Here is a 20784-nt window from a genome sequence, read left to right as displayed (position 1 = left end):
ACATCTTTCCGATAGGAAGGAGACCAGAATTGCACGCAGTATTCCAACAGTGGCCTAACCAATGTCCTGTACAGCCGCAACATGACCTCCCAACTCCTGTACTCAATACTCTGCCCAATAAAGGAAAGCATACAAAATGCCTTCTTCACTATCCTATCTACCTGCGACTCCACTTTCAAGGAGCTATGACCCTGCACTCCAAGGTCTCTTTGTTCAGCAACACTCCCTAGGACCTTACCATTAAGTGTATAAGTCCTGCTACGATTTGCTTTCCCAAAATGCAGCACCTCGCATTTATCTAAATTAAACTCCACCTGCCACTTCTCAGTTCATTGGCCCATCTGATCAAGATCCTGTTGTAATCTGAAGTAACCTTCTTCGCTGTCCACTACTTCTCCAATTTTGGTGTCATCTGCAAATTTACTAACTATACCTCTTATGCTCACATCCAAATTATTTATATAAATGACGAAAAGTAGTGGGCCCAGCACCGATCCTTGTGGCACTCCACTGGTCACAGGCCTCCAGTCTGAAAAACAACCCTCTACCACCACCCTCTGTCTTCTACCTTCGAGCCAGTTCTGTATCTAAATGGCTAGTTCTCCCTGTAATCCATGAGATCTAACCTTGCTAACCAGTTTCCCATGGGGAACCTTGTCAAATGCTTTACTGAAGTCCATATAGATCGTAAAATCCTAAATTATCTTGAGAATGTGACTTTAAACAAGTTCTGGGATCTACAAAGTAGGAATTAATAAAATACTACATGGATTGACTGCCTGCAGATTGTGTGCATTTTGAGCAAAATAGATTGTAGCTGCAAACATAATTTTGCAAATGCAAATTCACCCCATAGACTTATACGTGTGTGCATGAGGGGGAGAGAGAGAGAGAGAGAGAGTGTGTTTGCATGTGAGTGTGTGTGTGTGTGTTTGTGTGTGTGTGAGTGTTTGTGAGTGCACGTGAAAAAGTGTGTGTTTGCATGTATGCTTGGTAAAGTGTATGCATGAGTGTGATGGAGTATCAGCTTGTGGGAGGGTGTGAGTGTGGGGTGTATATGTATGAGAGAGAGCCGTGTAACCTCACCTTTAATACATTGTCTGAGCTGAAATGTCACCTCTTGTTTATAAAACCTTAAGTTACCTTGAGAATGTGAGTTAAAAGAAGTCCTGGGACTTACATATCTAAAAGATGAATGGCATAACAGCAATCTAGGTTTGTTCAATATATCATTTCAGCTGTATGACACTGTAATCTTTTGCTATAAATTCTGTGTCTTATGATCCTGCTCCACAGCTACCTAATGAAGGAGCAATGCTTAGAGAGCTAGTGCTTACAATCCGGTTTCTTCCCACAGTCCAAAAATGTGCAGGTTAGGTGAATTGTCCATGCTAAATTGCCCATAGTGTTAGGTGTAGGGGAATGGGTTTAGGAGGGTTGCGCTTCGGCGGGTCGGTGTGGACTTGTTGGGCTGAAGGGCCTGTTTCCACACTGTAAGTAATCTAATCTAATCTAAAATAAACCTGTTGGACTATAACCTGGTGTTGTTTGATTTTTAAGTTTCTTACTTGCAGATGAAAGTGCTTTCTACTGGGACAGGAAAGGACAAGTTTGATGGAACAGGAGCAGAAACCCATCTTCTCCTTCCAAACGGGCAACACAGTCTCTCTTCCCATAACGTCTCCAAGCCTGGAGAAGTGAAGGGGTAACTGGAAGGAAAAGCGTCTTTGCAGGTCCGACAGGGGTACATCAGGGCAAAAGGTGGTGGATGTCCCAAAGTGGGAGCGGTTGGGGTAGAGGAGGTTCATGCTTTAAGCAGAGTTTGGAAAGTTGTCCTGAAAACGAAAACCTAGAAGCAATGCCTCAAAGAGACATGATGCTGATCCTCAGGATTGGTAAAAAAAATAAAGATTCAGAAGTCTGAGTCCTGATGAAGGGCTTTTGTCTGAAACGTCGATTTTCCTGCTCCTCGGATGTTGCCTGACCTGCTGTCCTTTGCCAGCACCACTCTAATCTAGACTCTGATTTCCAGCATCTGCAGTCCTCACTTTTGCCTAGATTCAGAAGTCTGAGAAATTAAAAGAACTAAATAACTGGGCTCTGAGTAAAAGTATTTCAGTTTAAATCTGGATTAATTTCAATAGTTGAAGCTTGAAGTCTTGCCCCAATGGTGTCACTTCTCTTTACTCAGAAGGTTCGTGGATTCAAGTCCCTATCTAGAGGAAGACTTACATTTATATAGCACCTTATAGAGACACAGTTTCAGTGTGTTTTACAGCCAATGGACTATTTTTGAAATATGGTCACTATCTAACAGAGGAAGTGGAACAGCCGATGTACGCACTGCAAGTCCCACAGGGATTTCTCATTAAATATGCCATGTTGCTACAAAACATCCTGACCAGCAGAAATAATAGTTAACTTTCCCCCTCACCAACCCCCATCACTAATTGGTCAAGGTGGAACTCTCTGTAACTTCTGTTATAACTTGGTCAGTGAGCCACATTTTGAACCAGGTCTTCAACAAGTTAGAGATGGAGAGGTTTAGTAAGGAAATTCCAGAGTTTGGGAACCAGGTAACTTAAGGCACAGCTGCCAATTCCAGAGTGATAGAAATTGATGATGTTTCAGAGGTGTGAATGAGAGTCATAGAAATTTACAGCGCAAAAAGGATGACATGGTGGTTCTGTGGTTAGCACTGCTGTCTAACAGTGCCAGGAACCTGGATTTGATTCCACCCTCAGGTGACTGCTGGTGTGGAGTTTGCACATTCTCCCTGTGTCTGTGTGGGTTTCCTCCTGTAGACCAAAAATGTTAGGTGTATTGGCCATGCTAAATTGCCCAGGGTGTCTGGATTAGCCATGGGGGTTACAGGGATAGGGTCAAATGCCTCGTCAGAGTGTTGGTGTGGATTGCTTCCACACTGTAGGGATTCTATGGAAAAGAAGTCCTTTAGCCAATCATGTCTGTGCTGGCCTTTGAGTTCTATCAATTTTCATCCCATTTTCCCACACTTAGTTCATAGCCATGTATGCAAGTGCCCATCTAAATAATCCTTAAAACGTTTTTGGTTGAGATATCAGTGGGATGTGGAACTGGAGGAGGATAAGGACTGAATCCTTTTATTGACTCCAATGGTCAGCGGGCAAAAGTGAGGACTGCAAATGCTGGAAATCAGAGTCTAGATCAGAGTGGTGCTGGAAAAGCACAGCAGGTCAGGCAGCATCTGAGGAGCAGGAAAATTCCTGATGAAGGGCTTTCCTGATGAAAGCACCTGCTGTGCTTTCCCAGCACCACTCTGATCTAGACTCCAATGGCCAGCGCCTTTCTCTCTGAATTACAACACACCTCCACAGGGGGCGCACTCACTCAGGCTGTCGCTATACGAATGGACCCGGCGACTTCAGGCGTCTTGCACGATGCCTGAGGGGTCCTGAAGCAACATTCAGGGTGGGCCAGGGGAGAAAGCGCCGAAATACCGGAAATCCCAGCCCCTTAGTCAATTGGTGGGTGCGCGATAGCGGAATGGAGATGTGTGTCGGCCAACCCCACCCCCAAACAAAACCAGACATTGCTGGAAAATCTCAGCAGGTCTGGCAGCATCTGCAGAGAGAAATCAGAGTTAACGTTTCGGATCGAGTGACCATTCCTCAAAACTTTATTTCAGATCTCCAGCATCAGCAGTCCTTTGTTTTGTTTTAGCCTGATCAATAAGAACACACCCCTCTCCTCAGGCAGGTGGGGAGAGAACAATGCCGGGGCGGCGCGTGCGCACTGAGGCAAAGCCTCTGCCCCGCAGAGCGGCTCCCCGGGAGAGCGCGTGCGCACTGAGGCGGAGCAAGCCGCCCGTGGGGACGAGGCGGAGCGGGCCGCCCGAGAGTGCGTGTGCGCAGTGAGGTGGAGCGAGACGCCCGGGAGAGCGCGTGCGCTGTGAGGCGGAGCGGGCCGCCCGGGAGAGCGCGTGCGCAGTGAGGCGGAGCGGGCCGCCCGGGAGAGCGCTTGCGTCTTGAAGCGGAGTGGGCCGTCCGGGAGCGCGTGCGCAGTGAGGCGGAGCTGGCCGCCCGGGAGAGCGCGTGCGCAGTGAGGCGGAGCTGGCCGCCCGGGAGAGCGCGTGCGCAGTGAGGCGGAGCGGGCTGCCAGGTTCTGACTGTGGCGGTGGCGCGCGGGGCGAAGAGCGGTGAAGCTTCGCGAAGTTTCTCCGCCTGTCACCTTGTCGAACCCTCTCCTCCACAGGGTTTAGTTGCTCTTTTCAGCGAATTGTTGCTTTTCGTGAGGTAAAAGTAGGGTCGGAGGAGGTCATTTATCGATTGGAGTCGGTGCGTTGGAGGGGCAGCGTCGCTTGTCCCGGTCCCGGTCCCGGTCCCGGTCCCGGTCCCCTCTGTCCCCGGCCCCGGGCCCCTCTGTCCCCGGCCCCGGGCACCATGCCTCCGACCGGTTCCTCCGTCACTCACGAGGAGCTCAAGCTCCGCATCCAGCGTCTCATCGATTCTCATCATGCGCTGGTGTTCAGCAAATCTTTCTGCCCTTATTGCAAGAAGGTGAGTCCGGGGTCGCGGCCTGGGGCGGGGTCAGGGGGGGGGGGGGGGTGTCAGGGGGCAATGAGTTAAATTATCTCCGTTAAATGTGCTGACTTCGAGTTTGCCATCGTCCTTCCGGTTTGTTTTTGTTATAAATACCCATCCGTGTGGGTGTAAGGGTAGCTCCCTATGTAAACATGTCACGCTGAGGCAGCACACATCCCCCACCTCTCCACCTCCCCCACATCCCCCACCCCCCACATCCCCCACCCCCCCCACATTCCCCACCCCCCCACATTCCCCACCCCCCCACATTCCCCACCCCCCCACATTCCCCACCCCCCCACATTCCCCACCCCCCCACATTCCCCACCCCCCCCACATTCCCCACCCCCCCCACATTCCCCACCCCCCCCACATTCCCCACCCCCCCACATTCCCCACCCCCCCACATTCCCCACCTCCCCACCCCCCCACATTCCCCACCCCCCCACATTCCCCACCCCCCCACCCCCCCCTCCCCCACCCCCCCACCCCCCCCCCCCCCCCCCCCCTCCCCCCCCCCACCCCCCCCCCCCCCCCCCCCCCATCCCCCCCCCCCACCCTCCCCCTCCCCCACCTCCCCCATCCCCCACCTCCCCACCCCCCCCCCTCCCCACATCCCCCCCCCTCCCCCCTCCCCCCCCCCTCTCCACCCTCCCCCCCCCCCCCCCCCCCACATTCCCCAACCCCCACATCCCCCACCTCTCCACCCCCCACATCCCCCACCTCTCCCACCCCCCCCACCCCCCCACCTTTCCCACCCCTCCACCTCTCCCACCCACTCCCACCCCCACCCCCACCCAAATTATCCATCAAACTGAGACTCTATAAACTTGTTTCACAACCGTCAGAATGAATGTTTTGGAGGGGCCGGTGTTGGGCTGGGGTGCACAAAGTCACAAATCATACCACACCAGGTTATAGTCCAACAGGTTTAATTGGAAGCACTAGCTTTCGGAGCGACGCTCCTTCAGGTAACTGTGGGGGACACCATTGTAAGACACAAACTTTATAGCAAAAGTTTGCAGTGTGATGTAACTGAAATTATACTTTGCGTGATCCGTAATCCTTTTGGGATCTTTCCTGCTTGCCTGCATTTCTGTAGAAGCTTGATGTCTGTCGAAATGTGCAATCTTATTGGAGATCCTCTCCTCTTTGAGCCGGCAGTTAGTGGTGTCGATGGTAGCCGTGATTTGGAGGAGCCGGTGTTAGATTGGGGTGTACAAAGTTAAAAATCTCACAACACCAGGTAATAGTCCAACAGAATGATACTGCATTATTTGGGAGCACTGCTCCTTCAGGTGGTTGTGAACGATTGCTTCACTACCAGTCAAATGTGATCACTGTTATCATGTTGTACGGTCGGAAGCTGTTTTGTACACAGCAGGATCCCACCAGCAGCTTTGAGATAACAGTCAGATGTTAATTTCAATGATGGACCATGTCCTCAGGGCCTTTGGGAGAACTGCCCAGCTCTTTAAATGGTGGCAACTTCTACGCTTAGGCAAAAGTGAGGACTGCAGATGCTGGAATGAAGGGCTTTTGCCCTAAATGTCGATTTTCCTGCTCCTTGGATGCTGCCTGACCTGCTGTGCTTTCAAAGCACCACTATGATCTAAATTCTCCAACTTCTGCACTCATCTGAGAGAGGGTTTAACATCTTATTTGAGAATTGGTGCAATCAACAGTGTAGTCCTCCCTTGGTACTGCGTCGACAGTTAAGTTGGGATATCTGGTTGGTATGGACAAGTTGGACAGAAGGGGCTGTTTCCGTGCTGTACATCTCTATGATAGTGTGCTCAGAATGAATACATGCAATGGTACAGTGTTGAAAGCAGCAGCAATTGGGCAAATGTTCTTAGTGGTTGCATAGTCTTAATGCAAAAAAACCATAAATTTACAAACATGGGAACTGAAACTTTCTCTCAGTCATCTATTATCAAGTATGTATGGATTTTCAGGCAGTATGATTCTGTAAAACATCACCGCAAAACTTAATTAAGATCCCAGTCGAATGGTTCTGTTTATCTAAAATGCATCATATGAATGTACCCGTTTTTCGTGATCACATGTCAGACTGCATCCCTGAATTAATTTAAATGCATTCCGTGTTCCAATCTAATACTGAATAGAGCAGTGTACAGTACTTTAAATTATGTCTTTGAGAAGAGACTTAAATTGAGGACTTCACAATCTACAAGATCTGTCTTGTGCTGTTGATCAAGAGTTGTTTCCCTTCTGTTTTAGTCAATGATACTCCCTCAGTGAACACACATTAATGGATCATTTTATGTCAATCACTGTGTGTAGAATGTTGAACATTGGCTATTGTATTTGCCTATATATAAAGGTTGCACTTTGGAAGTGATTTCATTCAATATAAGGATTGTCTGATATCCTGATGATGTGATAAGCTGCCATGGAAATAAAAGAGTGTTATTTCTGCTTTATCCCCTTTAACTGTTGCTTTGTGTGTGGCACTTCGTAATATCCTGAGGCACTTCCCTGTTGCAGAGAAGGCAGAACAGAACCACTACAACAAAGACAGAAAAATGAAGAAATGTTTATATTGTGCTTTCACAACCACTGGACACTTTAAAGTGCTTTTACATACCATTTGCATAATAATGAAGCATGGACACTTGTAGTAAATATAGGTAAAAACAATGACTGCAGACACTGGAAACCAGATTCTGGATTAGTGGCGCTGGAAGAGCACAGCAGTTCAGGCAGCATCCAAGGAGCTTCGAAATCGACGTTTCGGGCAAAAGCCCTTAAGGCTTTTGCCCGAAACGTCGATTTCGAAGCTCCTTGGATGCTGCCTGAACTGCTGTGCTCTTCCAGCGCCACTAATCCAGAATTGTAGTAAATATACTCTGGGATATGATGATTAGGAAACCAGCGAACTACAGTTATTTTGTATGTTCAGATCAACTCAATGCATTTCTACAAGCATAAGGGTCGTGTGAGAAATAGTAGTAGATTGGCTATGATCTCATTGATGGAAAAGGCTAGAGGAGCCAAATGGCCTTCTGCCCCTTTATCCTGTAAACCAGTTCTCTCATCTAATGATTAGAAAAGCAGTATTAAAGCAAGGTTTGGGAGAGAGTATGCATGCATGAGCTGCTTTTGGCTCTTACAAAATTAGTACCATTTTGTATCAAATCATTGAATGGAGTTTGCATTTTCCTTAAACTGATAAATAAACACATGGAATTCCTTATCTAAACTAGTGGAGGAACTGAATTCATGGTGTCTTTTTATAAATACTTAAGTATTGGAAAGGTGGGAGATGTGAGGATGGCAGTTTGCAGAGGAGTATAGAGAGGTTAAGTGAGTGGGCAGATGGGACATAATGTGGGAGATGTTGGGGTTGGAATGAAGGGTGGGAGGTTGGAGTGAATGGGGGAAGGGTGGACAGGTTGGGGCTGTCTATGTCACGGCAGCAGTTAGAAATGAAGAGGTCAAGAGCAGGTAACAGACCAGCACGGGGTATCCAAGTGGATGGGGTGTGTTGGAGGCGGAAGAAGGAGTCCTCTGTGGGTGAATGGGATTCTTGATTGAAAAAGTGGGCTTGGAGGCGATGGAAGAAACGTTCAATGTTGCTTATTAACAGATGTCGAAGAATCTTCTAGGACCTGACAGCAGAGGTGCAGAAAGGTTGCTTCCCCTTGTGGGAGAGTCTACGACCAGAGAGGATAATCTCAGAGTTAGAGGTTATCCAATTAAGAAAAAATGAGGAATTTCTTCTTGGCGTGTTGTGTATTTGTGAAATTCTTTGTTTTTATATCTTACAGTCTTGTTAACCATTACAGGAAGGGGTGGTGAGAGCATGTTTTGGATACTGCATAACATTTGTCTCTTTAGGGAGTTGTTTATTTATATTGGAAGCAGGTTTCACTAATTCTTGGTCGAAAAGGGTTATCTTTAAGATTGAGAAAATGAACCTATACCCTTTGGAATTTAGAAGAATTAAAGCTGATCTGATTGAAACATTCTGAGGAGGCCTTGACAAAGTAGGTTGTGAAACGATAAGCCCCTCAATGAAGGAATCAAGAACCAGGATCACAGTTTAAATATTAAGGACCTTCCGTCGAAGGCAGATAATTTTTTTTCTTCAAGCTCTTTCACCTATGGAACTTTTGACAAGTCTTAATTGATTGCATAGGACGCCTCCCTAAAACAAAGTGGGAATCAATATTTGTTGACTATAATGGATGTATCTACTAAATTTCTGGAGGCCATTCCATTGTGCAATATCATGGCTGAAAAGATTGTAGAAGAGTTATCAATTTTTTTATTAGAAATGGGCCACCCTTATAAATACAATTTGACATCAAACGTATTCAAGGACATTTATAGTTAGCTTAAGGATATGGAAGTTTTACCCTCAAAATAGGATAATTGAATTTACTCAAGGCTGACGTAGAATATTGGCCAACAAGAGAGTCAAGGATCTGTTTGTGTGCTGGTGGTGATTGTGGTTTAGCTGGCATGGCTGTGGGCAGAGGAACATGGAGCAGAGACCGCGATCAATTCAACCAAGATCTTATCGAATGGCAGTTGAGTCGAGGGGCCAAATGACCACCTTCTCATTCTACTTCTTGTATTTTTCTAAACTTTCAGATGAAGCATACTAATAGCTTCCTCTGTGCTATAAAACTTGCTGCTTTGCAGTTGCATTCAATCTTGTCTTTGTGAATGGTGCCTCCGGGAGGAAAAAAAACTCTTGTTTCAGTTGTTTTTCTCCTCCTGCACTTATCTTTTTGAAATACTCAAATTATTTGTAACCATGTAATTCTGTGGCGAAAATAGTAATTTTCAGTTATTTTAAGTTTCCTGATGGTTTTGTTTATCACTTTTTTTTGTACTGTTTGAATTAACTTTGTTTCAGTGTAATTAATGGAGTCATTTTTTTCAGTCTGTTATTTTACAAAAACAGATCCAAGAGAAAATAAAGACGAGTTGAGAGACAAGTACATAACCAAGTACAATTTCAGGTTCCCCTTCCCAATACAGAACTACTGTTGTTGCCACAGAATTGTTTGACAAAAGCAGGGAAGTTCTCCCTATGTGCCCTGGCACATATCTACACCTGGTTCAGTATCTTGGAAAACAGATTATCTGGTCACTATCACTTTTTTTTTCCTTATGGAAACAGCTGTGCACAACATGAATCTTGCATTTTTACATTTCAGAGGTGACTACATGTTTTTTAAAAAAATGCTTCATCAGCTGAGAAATGCCATGGGGCATTTTTTAGTCACAGAAGACACTATATAAATGCAAGTCTGTCTTTTAGAGTCATAGAGATATACAGCATGGAAACAGACCCTTCGGTCCAACTCGTCCATGCTGACTTGATATCCCAAACCAATCTAGTTCCACCTGTCAGCACCCAGCCCATATCCTTCCAAACCCTTCCTATTCATATACCCATCCAAATGCCTCTTAAATGTTGCAATTGTACCAGCCTCCATCACTTCCTCTGGCAGCTCATTCCATACACGTACCACCCTCTGTGTGAAAAAGTTGCCCCTTGGGTCTCTTTTATATCTTTCCCCTCTCACCCTAAACCTATGCCCTTTAGTTCTGGACTCCCAACCCCAGGGAAAAGACTTTCCCTATTTACCCTATCAATGCCCCTCATAGTTTTATAAACCTCTATAAGGTCACCCCTCAGCCTCCGACGCTCCAGGGAAAACCGCCCCAGCCTGTACAGCCTTTCCCTATAGTTCAAATCCCCCAACCCTGGCAACATCCTTGTAAATCTTTTCTGAACCCTTTAAAGTTTCACAACATCTTTCCGATAGGAAGGAGACCAGAATTGCACGCAGTATTCCAACATCTCAAGTGGGGTTTAAGGGAATAAAAAGCAGCAGTTAAATAAATATAAAAAAAACTTTGCTTTTATTTAAATTAGATAAATGTGAAACATCATTTTTATGCTATCATATTTGGTAAGTGCTATAAAAAAACACTTAAATCATACTGTGGACAGTATGATAACTTAGTGGTACAGAAGTAACAGTAGAGTTTTGAGTGTTCACAATCCAACTGTTGTATTCGTAGAATCTCTATAGTGTGGAAACAGGGTCATTTGGCCAAACAATCCTCTGGAGAGTATCCCACCCAGACCCATTCCTCTATCCTTGAACACTATATGAGCAATTTAGCATAGCCAACCCACCTAACCTGCACATTTTTGGAGAGGAAACCAGAGTGCCCGGAAGAAACCCATGCAGACACTGGGAGAGTGTGCAAACTCCATACAGACAGTTGCCCAAAGGGTAGAATTAAACCCAGATCCCTGGCGCTGTGAGGCAGCAGTGCTAACCACTGAGCCACTGTGTCACCATGAAATTATGATGAGCTAAATTATGAATCAATTTCCCTTCCAATTAACTCTGCATTATTTAACTCGTTAAAATAGTAAAATATCTCATTTTCCTTTTTGTTTATAATTTCCCAACTCACTTTGTGGTTATATTGCATTAATGCTCATTTTTTCCCTTCCTGCTCAAAGAACTTATGAATGCTGGGTTGCATTGGTTTTGGTCGTCCTCTAATGTAGATGGCTATTATTTGTGTTAACAGAACCCGAGGAGAGCAATTGATGTTGAAACTTTGCCACCTCAAATCTGGAGTATTTCAGTTTTGGTCTGTTGTCCAACATTTACTGTTGGTCCTTAACCTTTGAGGTTTAGACCAAGGCTGTTAGGAACTGAGTGGCCTTGGTGAAATCCAAACCAAGTAGCAGTGAACATTTTACTGTTGTGCAAGTGCTACTTGATAGCACTGTCAGTGATCTCTTCCATCATGTCAAGCATATATTGATGGGTTGGTTGTTGCTGTATTGAATGTATTCTGTTTCTTGTGGACATGGCATTCTTGGGTGATTCTCCCCATTGCTGAATAGATGCAAATTTTGTAACTGCACTGGAACTTTTGGCTAGGGGTGCAGCTAGTTCTTGACCACAAGTCTTCAGTACTGTTACTGGAATATTTTCAAGGCCCAAAGCCTTTGCAAAATCCAGTCGATTCAGCTGTTTCTTTCACTCATAGGGTGAGTTGAAGTTGCCAAAGACTAGTGTCTGAAGCTGGAGAAAGCTGAGATGGATCATCCATTGAATATGGGTGGCATGGTGACTACCTCAGCACCGGGGTCCTTGGTTCAGTTCTAGCTTTTGTTGACTGTATGGAGGTTGCGTTTTCCCTCTGTGGATTTCTGCGGGGTGCTCCCGTGTCCTCCCACAATCTAAGGATATGCAAGCTTGGTGAATTTACCATGGTAAATGTGCGGTTAGGAGGGGTAGGGTGGGCTGCTCTTCGGAGGGTTGTTGCGAAATGGCCTCTTTCCACACTGTAGGGATTCTATAATTCTACAAAGTACTTCTGGCTGAACATGGTTGAAAGTGCTTCAACCTTGTCTTTTGCATGGAGGTTCCCCATCACCACCTAGTTTCACTGTCTATCACCATTGACGGTCTGACCATTGTGTATGGGATTGCTTAACTGTCTATGTCTTGTGGTTTGGCATGTATGTAGTCCTGCATTGCAGCTTCATTAGATTGACGCCTTGTTTTTAGTTATGCCTGGTGATGCTCCTGGCCTGCTCTCCAGCAATTGTTCTTTGAACCAGCATTGAACTTCCAGCTTGATGATAGAGTGGGAAGTGTGCCAGACCATGAGATTATAGCTAATGGTTGATGACAGTTTTACTGATGGACCCCAGCACCACATGGATGCCCAGTTTTGCAATGTGAGACCTATTCTGTGTACCATGGTGCTAGTGTCACACAACGCAGTGTGAAGGTGGGACTGTCTCCACAGAACAAATTTGGAAAGTGTGTTGTAGGTTCGGGGGAAGTGGCAGTAGGTCATAATCAGCAGGAGATTTTCTTGCCATGTTTGACTTTGAAGTGTAGTCACTATTGTAATGTATAAAAATGGCAGTTTGTGCACAACAGATTCATTAACTACCAATATGAGAATTACTAAAGATGCATCTTAGTAAAGATTGCTGGATAAATAAAGGGTATGGACAGGAGAGTAAACTTGAGGCAAAACTATATCAGTCGTGATCTTAGCAAACCAGCAGATTCGACTCTGGTATCTGAAATATCTGGTGTAATTTACTTTCTCTGCGGCAAAGGAGCTTCTGAGTTCACCTGAGCAGGTGAATGAGTAGCCTATTTAATGTCTCATCAGTAATGTGGCATCTCCAACATTGCAACATTCCCTCAATTCTGCACTGGAGTTTCAGCCTGTGTTTATTTTCAGGTTTCTGGAGTGAGATTCAAACCTATACCTTATTCGGGCAAGAGTGTGATCAGCTGGCCTTCAGTGATGTGTCTCCATAGGCTTGAGATGCTCTTTGAGTACATAGGCCATTTAACCCCTAAATTTTGTTCTGCTGATAAGGTCATGATTGTACTTCAATGCTATTTCCTTAAACTTGGCTGAAAAGGTCAGTAGATTTGTTTGGATTAGGTATAGTGAAGGAGGGTAGTATTTTGTGGGCTATGTGTTTTCTTGATTTGTTGGTTCACATTATTTATAAGTAGTTTAAAGGAATTTATTAAAATTTACAAGGAATCTGTCAATTAATAGTTTGAAATCTACTTTGTTCTCTGCTTTTAAAAAACTTAAGTTTATTGAACAATTGCATATCTTTCTACCAATGTTATGTTTTGCAGTGTTTAGTAAGAGGGATGTATATTGTGCTGAATACCATTGTATGATTTTCTTGAAATAATTGTTATTTGTGTTTGACCTTTGCAATAGTTTGAAATTGCACTTCTCGCCTCTTAAAACATAATATTAATAGCTACAAGGCTGTCACTAAAGTCTTATGGTGCAGAGGAGGCTATTTAGCCCATCGTAACTCATTGAATCTCCAATGAAGCATCATGACTTTGTGCCCTTACGCTATAGCAATGCGCATTATTTCCATTTAAGTAATCATCTGATGCCTTATTGAAAGCCTTGATTGAAGCTGCCTCTGCCATGCTTCAGATATTGCATTCCAGACCAGAACCATTTATTGTGCACAAATATTTTTTTCCATTGCATTTATTTTTGCACATCACTTTAAATCTGTGTCTCTTGATCTTCTCTTAACTTTCTCCTCTGCAAGGAAAATAGTTCCAACTTCTCCAGTTGATGTGCTTAACTGAAATTTTTGATACCTGGGACCATTGCCATTAATCTCTTCTGCACTCTTCAGTCCATTTGCATCCTTCCTAAATTGTGGTGCACAATACTCCAGCTGAAGTCTAGCTGGTGTCTTATACAGCTTCAGCACATAATCTCCCTCCTCTTGTACTCAATGCCATTATTAACAAAACATAGGTTTGCTCTCTACATCTCTCCTTTAATGACTTATGAACACCCTTTCTTTGTTACAGTCTCACTAAGTTCTTATTATGAAAATGTACTACGTCACACTTCCTCTGCATTGAATTTTATCTGACCATTTATGCCAACTTGCCTATGTGATTTTCAATTCCACACCATCCTCACAGTCCACAATGCTTTCTGGTTTTATATTGGTCTGTAGACTTTGAAATTGTCCTGTACATTCCCAGGTCTAAATCATTAATGAAGCTAATCTGCTTATCAGTGGTTTTTATCTAAGAAGAGAACGAGCAAATACCTTACTCCTGAGGTTCCAAAATGTAGCTGCTAGAATGCTTGATGCTTGAGAGAAGATCTCTTTAGGATCTGTTGGTAAAATTCTAGAATCCATTGTTAAGGATGAGATTTCTAAGTTCCTAGAAGTGCACGGTTGGATTAGAACAAGTTAACATGGATTTAGTAAGGGGAGTCGTGCCTGACAAACCTGTTAGAATTCTTTGAAGAGGTAGGTTAGACCAGGGAGACCCAGTGGATGTTATCTATCTAGACTGCCAAAAGGCTTTTGATAAGGTACCTCACGGGACGCTGCTGAGTAAGGTGAGGGTCCATGGTATTTGAAGTGAACTACTGGCATGGATTGAGGATTGACTGTCTGACAGAAGGCAGAGAGTTGGGATAAAAGGCTCTTTTTCGTAATGGCAGCCAGTTTCAAGTGGTGTCCCGCAGGGTTCAGTGTTGGGGCTGGAACTGCTCACTTTTTATATATTAATGGTCTGAATGGAGGGACTGGGGGCATTCTGGCGAAGTTTGCCGATGATACAAAGTTAGGTGGACAGGCAGGTAGTACTGAAGAGGTAGGGAGAAAGATTTACAGGGAACCTCGATTATCCGAACGAGATGGGCGGGCACTATTTCGTTCGGAAAATTGATTATTTGGTTAATCGATTTTGGTTAGCCGTCCCCAACACCAACACCGCTCCCAACCTTGTCCAACACCGCTCCTCCCGTCCCCATCCATCACCTCCCCTCTGGCAGTTGGACTGGGCATGAACAAGACTGCTGCTGCAGCTACCTTTGTGGGGTAAGTCTCCAAATAACGTGCACACAGACAAGCGCGCACACAACTTTTTACTGAAACCTTTTGACAGGTTCCACCTTTACTCTGTACAGGACAATAGAATGTAGAAAAGTACAGCACAGAACAGGCCCTTTGGCCCACGAGGGCCTCCCCAATCTGCTGAGCACAACATTGGTCAGATTATCTGGGGAAGGGGTTTTTTTTAGGGTACACCCCTCTGTAGAACCCCAGAGAAAGTGTGGGGAGAGAGAGAGGATGGGAAGTCAGTCATTTGGACACAGTGCCTGTTTAATCACTGTAAACAAAAGATCCTATCACTGTTAGAAACACATCCTTGATGTAATGTTTCCATCGGGATCTCCTTTGGATAATCCGATTTTGGATAATTGGTATTCGGATATTTGAGGCTCCTCTGTAGACAGTTTAGGAGAGTGGTCCAGACAATAGCTGATGAAGTTCACCACAAGTAAATGTGAGATCTTGTATTTTGGAAAAATGAATACAGGCACGGACTATTTTCTAAACGGTGAGAAAATTCGTAAAGCCGAAGTACAAAGGGATCTGGGAGTGCTAATCCAAGATTCTCTAAAGGTTAACTTGCAGGTTGAGTCCTTGATTAAGAAAGTGAATGTAATGTTGTCATTTATGTCAAGTGGGTTGGAATATAAAAGCAGTGTTGTGCTTCTGAAACTTTATAAAGCTCTAGTTAGACCCTATTTAAAATACTGTGCCCAATTTTGGGCCCCACGCCTCAGGAGGGACATACTGATATTGGAGTGTGTCCAGGGGAGAATGATCCCTGGAATAGTAGGCCTAATATACGATGAGGTAAAAACAATGACTGCAGATGCTGGAAACCAGATTCTGGATTAGTGGTGCTGGAAGAGCACAGCAGTTCAGGCAGCATCCAAGGAGCTTCGAAATTGACGTTTCGGGCAAAAGCCCTTCATCAGGAATAAAGGCAGTGAGCCTGAAGCGTGGAGAGATAAGCTAGAGGAGGGTGGGGGTGGGGAGAATGTAGAATAGAGTACAATGAGTGGGTGGGGGAGGGGATGAAGGTGATAGGTCAGGGAGGAGAGAGTGGAGTGGATAGGTGGAAAGGAGATAGGCAGGTAGGACAAGTCATGGGGACAGTGCTGAGCTGGAAGTTTAGAACTAGGGTGAGGTGGGGGAAGGGGAAATGAGGAAACCGTTGAAGTCCACATTGATGCCCTATGGTTGAAGTGTTCCGAGGCGTTCTTCCTCCAGGCGTCTGGTGGTGAGGGAGCGGTGGTGAAGAAGGCCCAGGACCTCCATGTCCTCGGCAGAGTGGGAGGGGGAATTGAAATGGGCCACGGGCGGTGTGGTTGATTGGTGCCTAATATACGATGAACGGCTGAGGATCCTGGGATTGTATTCATTAGAAGGTTGAGGGGAGATCTGATAGAAACTTACAAGATAATGCATGGTTTAGAAAGGGTGGACGCTAGGAAGTTGTTTCTGTTAGGCAGGGAGACTAGGACTCGTGGGCACAGCCTTAGAATTAGAGGGGATCAATTTAGAACAGAAGTAAGGAGGCATTTCTACATCCAGAGAGTGATGGGTCTGTGAAATTCACTGCCACAGAGCACAGTGGAGTCCAGGACGATAAATGTCTTCAAGGTAGAGATTGATAAATTCTTGATCTCGCAAGGAATTAAGGGGTATGGGGAGAGTGCGGGTAAGTGGAGTTGAAATGCCCATCAGCCATGGCTAAATGGTGGAGTGGACTCGATGGGCCAAATTGCCTTACTTCCAGTCCTAAGTCTTATGGTTACTATTCTTGTTAAGGCAGAAATTTATTCGCTAATTCTGGCTTCTTGTCTTTGGGCTTGAATGGAAAAATTCACGTAGCTGATGAAGGAATGGTGCTCTGAAAGCTTGTACTTCCAAATAAACCTGTAAGACTATAATCTGATGTGTCATTTTTAACTTTATTCACCCCAGTGCAACACTGGCACCTCCAAATCATGTATCAGTCCTTTGTTTTCTTAGTAGTCTTCCATTTGACTGAATATAGAAATCTTCAGTTCTGTTAGAACTGGTTTCATTTTATAATGATCTTGTATTTTGTTTTGTGTAGGTTAAAGAACTGTTTAAAGCCCTGGATGTTGATATTCATGTTGTGGAACTTGACTTACTAGGTAACATTATTTAAGCTTTTCTGTTTTGTCAATAGCAGTTTGTTATCCTATTTGATTCTAAGACAATAGTTAATGTTTAACATGCCTTCACTTGTTATCAGTGTATACTTGACCTTCAGTCGAACTTCAAAAATTGCAAGTCATGCAGAGTAAGGGAAAAGTATTCAAATTCCATGCTATGCTTGTTTGTTTATGAGACAGCTCTTATAAATGCAGCACATTGTGGAATTAAACTGTTCTAACATATTTATGCCTTCCTCATTCTTACATTTTCTTAATAAAACACGAATACTTGGGGTTGGGTGGGTGAAGAGAGTACAATGTTATAATTCAAGACGAATGATAATATCTGCAGAATGTTGAGTTGTTTATTCCTCATTAAGATAATATGACCATGAGAAATGTTTAGGTAAGTTGCTGCAGATGCTGGGATCTACTGAAATGAACAAATACTCTCAATTGCCAACAATGGAGACAGCAAGCTGATGTTTTGAGTCTAGATGACTCTTCATCAGAGCTGATAAATGCTTGCTTTTATGGGCACAGACATCAAACAGTAATTAAAACCAGAAATCATTTTGTACATGCTACCTCTTTTCTTCCTAATTAGTAGAGACAATAAGTACTTTTCAGTCTGAAAGATTGAATTAAATTTGTAACAAAGACACAAATTGCTGGAAAAACTCAGGTCTGGCAACATCTCTGGAAACAAAGCAGAGTTAATGTTTTGGGTCCAGTGATTGTTCAGAATTAAGCTGGTTGTTGCCAAATGTAAATCTAAAGTAACATTTCTGAAATAACTTCTGTCAGAAAATGATTCAAAGCATAGTGTGAATTATATTCTTAGAATCGATGATGTATTGCAAAAAGAGGCGATTTGGCCCATTAATTTCCCTGAATTTTCTTTTCACCATTCACCCTACAGTATATTTTCTTTCGAGTAACTGTTCAAAGGCTGTTGGATGGAGATTCAATAGTAATGTTGCGATCTGAAATGCACTAACTTGCTGAATTTACTGAAAAATCCTCATTTAAATTTGGGAGTATTCAATCTGCTTTTCAGCCCTTTCTAATTGAAAGCACACACATTCTGCCATTGGAGGTGCCAAGCAGACTGAACTGTGTAGTGATTGTGACGTCATTTAAAGAGTAGGAGAGAATGGCACACATGATTGGAGGTGGTACTTTACACACCAAATCAAATGTTTTAAAATAATGTGTATACCTGTATAAAAGTTGGATTTTTAGACCAATCTGTTAAGCCAAAAGCCAGACTGACTTTTATAAGGGTGATGTTTTTGACAGGCTAACTTTCAACTAAAAGGCACTCACCTGGCACACCTAACATTGATCTCAATCAATTGCTTACTATATGTCATGCAAACTCATTTAAGGCCCAAAGCTGCCACTTTGGGTCCTGGAAAGTGTCCTCTCCATCTTTATCCTGGTATGCGGTGATGAGTGATATTTTCCATTAAAAGGATGCTTATGTCAAGCCAAAAGGATTTCTGATTTGCCAAATAAGTAATGTGCTATATAAACTGTATTGCCAGCTATGTAGACTGACAAGGATATTCCAGTGACAGGTGGATTCTATCGAATAGCATGTCCCAACAACTATTCACGGCAGCTGGGGGACTGGCTGTACTCACCCAGCCCAGGCCTACAAAACTTGGAACATAGCGTCTAATGCTAGGTTTGAGTCTCTGTTTGGGTAACATTTGTTGAACAATTTTAACTGCCAAAAATTACACTATCAGCCTATTTGAGGTTGTCAGTTAAATTAGTGGTGTGCCTCACCTGCGCTTAGTAAAAGCCACACATTGATGTGCAGTGCCTAGACTTCTCCAGGTAAAAACACTTTGTCTAGGCTTTGAGTCTTCTCAATTCAAAGCTTGGGGATACTATCCCAGGGCATATTCTCCAAAGGGTATCACATCCAACCATAGTTGATATGCTTTTTTTTAAAGAATTTAAACAAAAACTTTGAGATAACTATTGCCTGAGTGCATTTTCCATGGCAATGTTGTGAACCAACAAAGTTCACTTGCCAGCCAATCCAAACCCTCTTATGTAAAGTATAAATTTTTGTTCCCATTGATATTCGGCACACCTGCATCTGTCCAGGTGAATGCACCATTAAAATCTTTGATTATTTTTTGTTCTCCATTAATGCTCAAGTTTTGTAATATGATGGAACTATATATTCCTCACAAGACTCTTTGTATCTCTCCACAACTTACTTTCATAGAAAAACAGCCTATAATGACTGTTCAGTAAAGTGATATCTACTTTAGTCTCATACTATTTTTCCCCTCATAATCCTGAAATTTACTCCTCAAAGTAAATGCTAAATGTCTTTTTATGAATGTTGGTATAGAGTCTGCTTCCACTATCTTTTTGGGTAGTGCATTCAAAGCTGTAACCCTCATTTTCTATCTATTTTGTAGAAATTATTTTAAATCATGATCCCTGTTATTGAATTATTTGTCAAAGGAAAATATGTTTACTGCACCCCTTTCTCTGATGAATCTGTCTTTTTTTTTAACACTGCTTGGATTTCCCTTTCTTGGTCCAGTGAGAACAGTTTTCACTTTTCCAATCTTTCTACATAACTGAAGTAATTCATTCTTTCTGAGTCTCTTATGTTTAAGGTTGAAGAAAGAGGTTGTGGTGGGAGGTTGCTTTTCAGACTGGAGGCCTGTGACCAGTGGTGTGCCACGAGGATATTTGCTGGGTCCACTGCTTTTTGTCATTTATATAAATGATTTGGATATGCGCATAGGCAGTACAGTTAGTAAGTTTGCAGATGACACCAAAATTGGAGGTTTAGTGGACAGCAAAGAAGATTTATCTCAGAGTACAGTGGGACCTTGATCGGATGGGCCAATGTACTGAGGAATGGCAGATTAATATGAGGTGCTGCAGTTTGGAAAAGCAAAGCATGGTAGGACGATAGCATTTACTTAAAGGAGTAAGTTTCAAGATTATGAGGGGAAAATAGTATGAGACTAAAGTAAATATCACTTTTTAAAAGAGCCATTATAGACTGTTTCAATGAAAGTAAGTTGTGGAGAGATACAAAGTCTCTTGAGGAATACAAATAGTAAATAGTTGCTTCGTAATTACTTAATGATGAAAGTCCTGGGGAGTGTTGCTGAGTAGAGAGATCTTAGAGTGCAGGTTCATACTTCCTTGAAAGTGGAGAATTCGGTAGATATGATAGTGAAAAAGGCATTTAGTATGCTTTCCTTTATTGATCAGAGCATTGGGAATAGGAGTTGGGAGGTCTTGTTGCCGCTAAACAGGATATTGGTTAGACCACTGTTGGAATATTGTGTGCAATTCTGTTCTCCTTCCTATCACCAGGAACTTCTGAAACTTGAAAGGGTTTGGAAATGATTTACAAGGATGTTGCCAGGGTTGGAGGATTTGAGTGAAAGGAAGAGGCTGAATAGGCTGAGGGATGACCTCAATAGTGGTTTAAAAAATCCGGATGGCATGGATAGGGTAAATAGACAAGGTCTTTTCCCTGGGGTGGGGTAGTCCAGAATTAGAGGGCATAGGTTTAGGGTGAGAGAGAAAGATTTAAAAGGGACCTAAGAGGCAACCTTTTCAGACATCG

At 43.6% G+C, this 20784-nt stretch overlaps 1 protein-coding gene across 2 annotated transcripts in view; it reads left to right on the top strand.

Annotated features, from left to right (window-relative positions):
• Positions 1-3545: 3545 nt before the first annotated feature.
• The window catches only part of txnrd3 (thioredoxin reductase 3), a 63329-nt gene continuing 46090 nt past the window's right edge, over positions 3546-20784 (top strand). Inside the window, exons 1-3 of one of the 2 annotated variants that reach the window (XM_072581781.1) lie at positions 3546-3738; positions 4234-4538; positions 17099-17159. In XM_072581781.1, the coding sequence (XP_072437882.1) occupies positions 4422-4538; positions 17099-17159 (178 nt within the window). In that variant the 5' untranslated portion in view covers positions 3546-3738; positions 4234-4421. Of the gene's footprint in view, positions 3739-4116; positions 4539-17098; positions 17160-20784 lie in introns of those variants that run through there. The other variant, XM_072581780.1, reaches the window with a different exon arrangement.

The sequence above is a fragment of the Chiloscyllium punctatum genome, chromosome 12, assembly GCF_047496795.1.
Source record: "Chiloscyllium punctatum isolate Juve2018m chromosome 12, sChiPun1.3, whole genome shotgun sequence".
Taxonomy (NCBI): Eukaryota; Metazoa; Chordata; class Chondrichthyes; order Orectolobiformes; family Hemiscylliidae; genus Chiloscyllium; species Chiloscyllium punctatum.
Note: the sequence above shows the minus strand (reverse complement) of the source record. Positions and strands in the feature narration are given on the sequence as shown.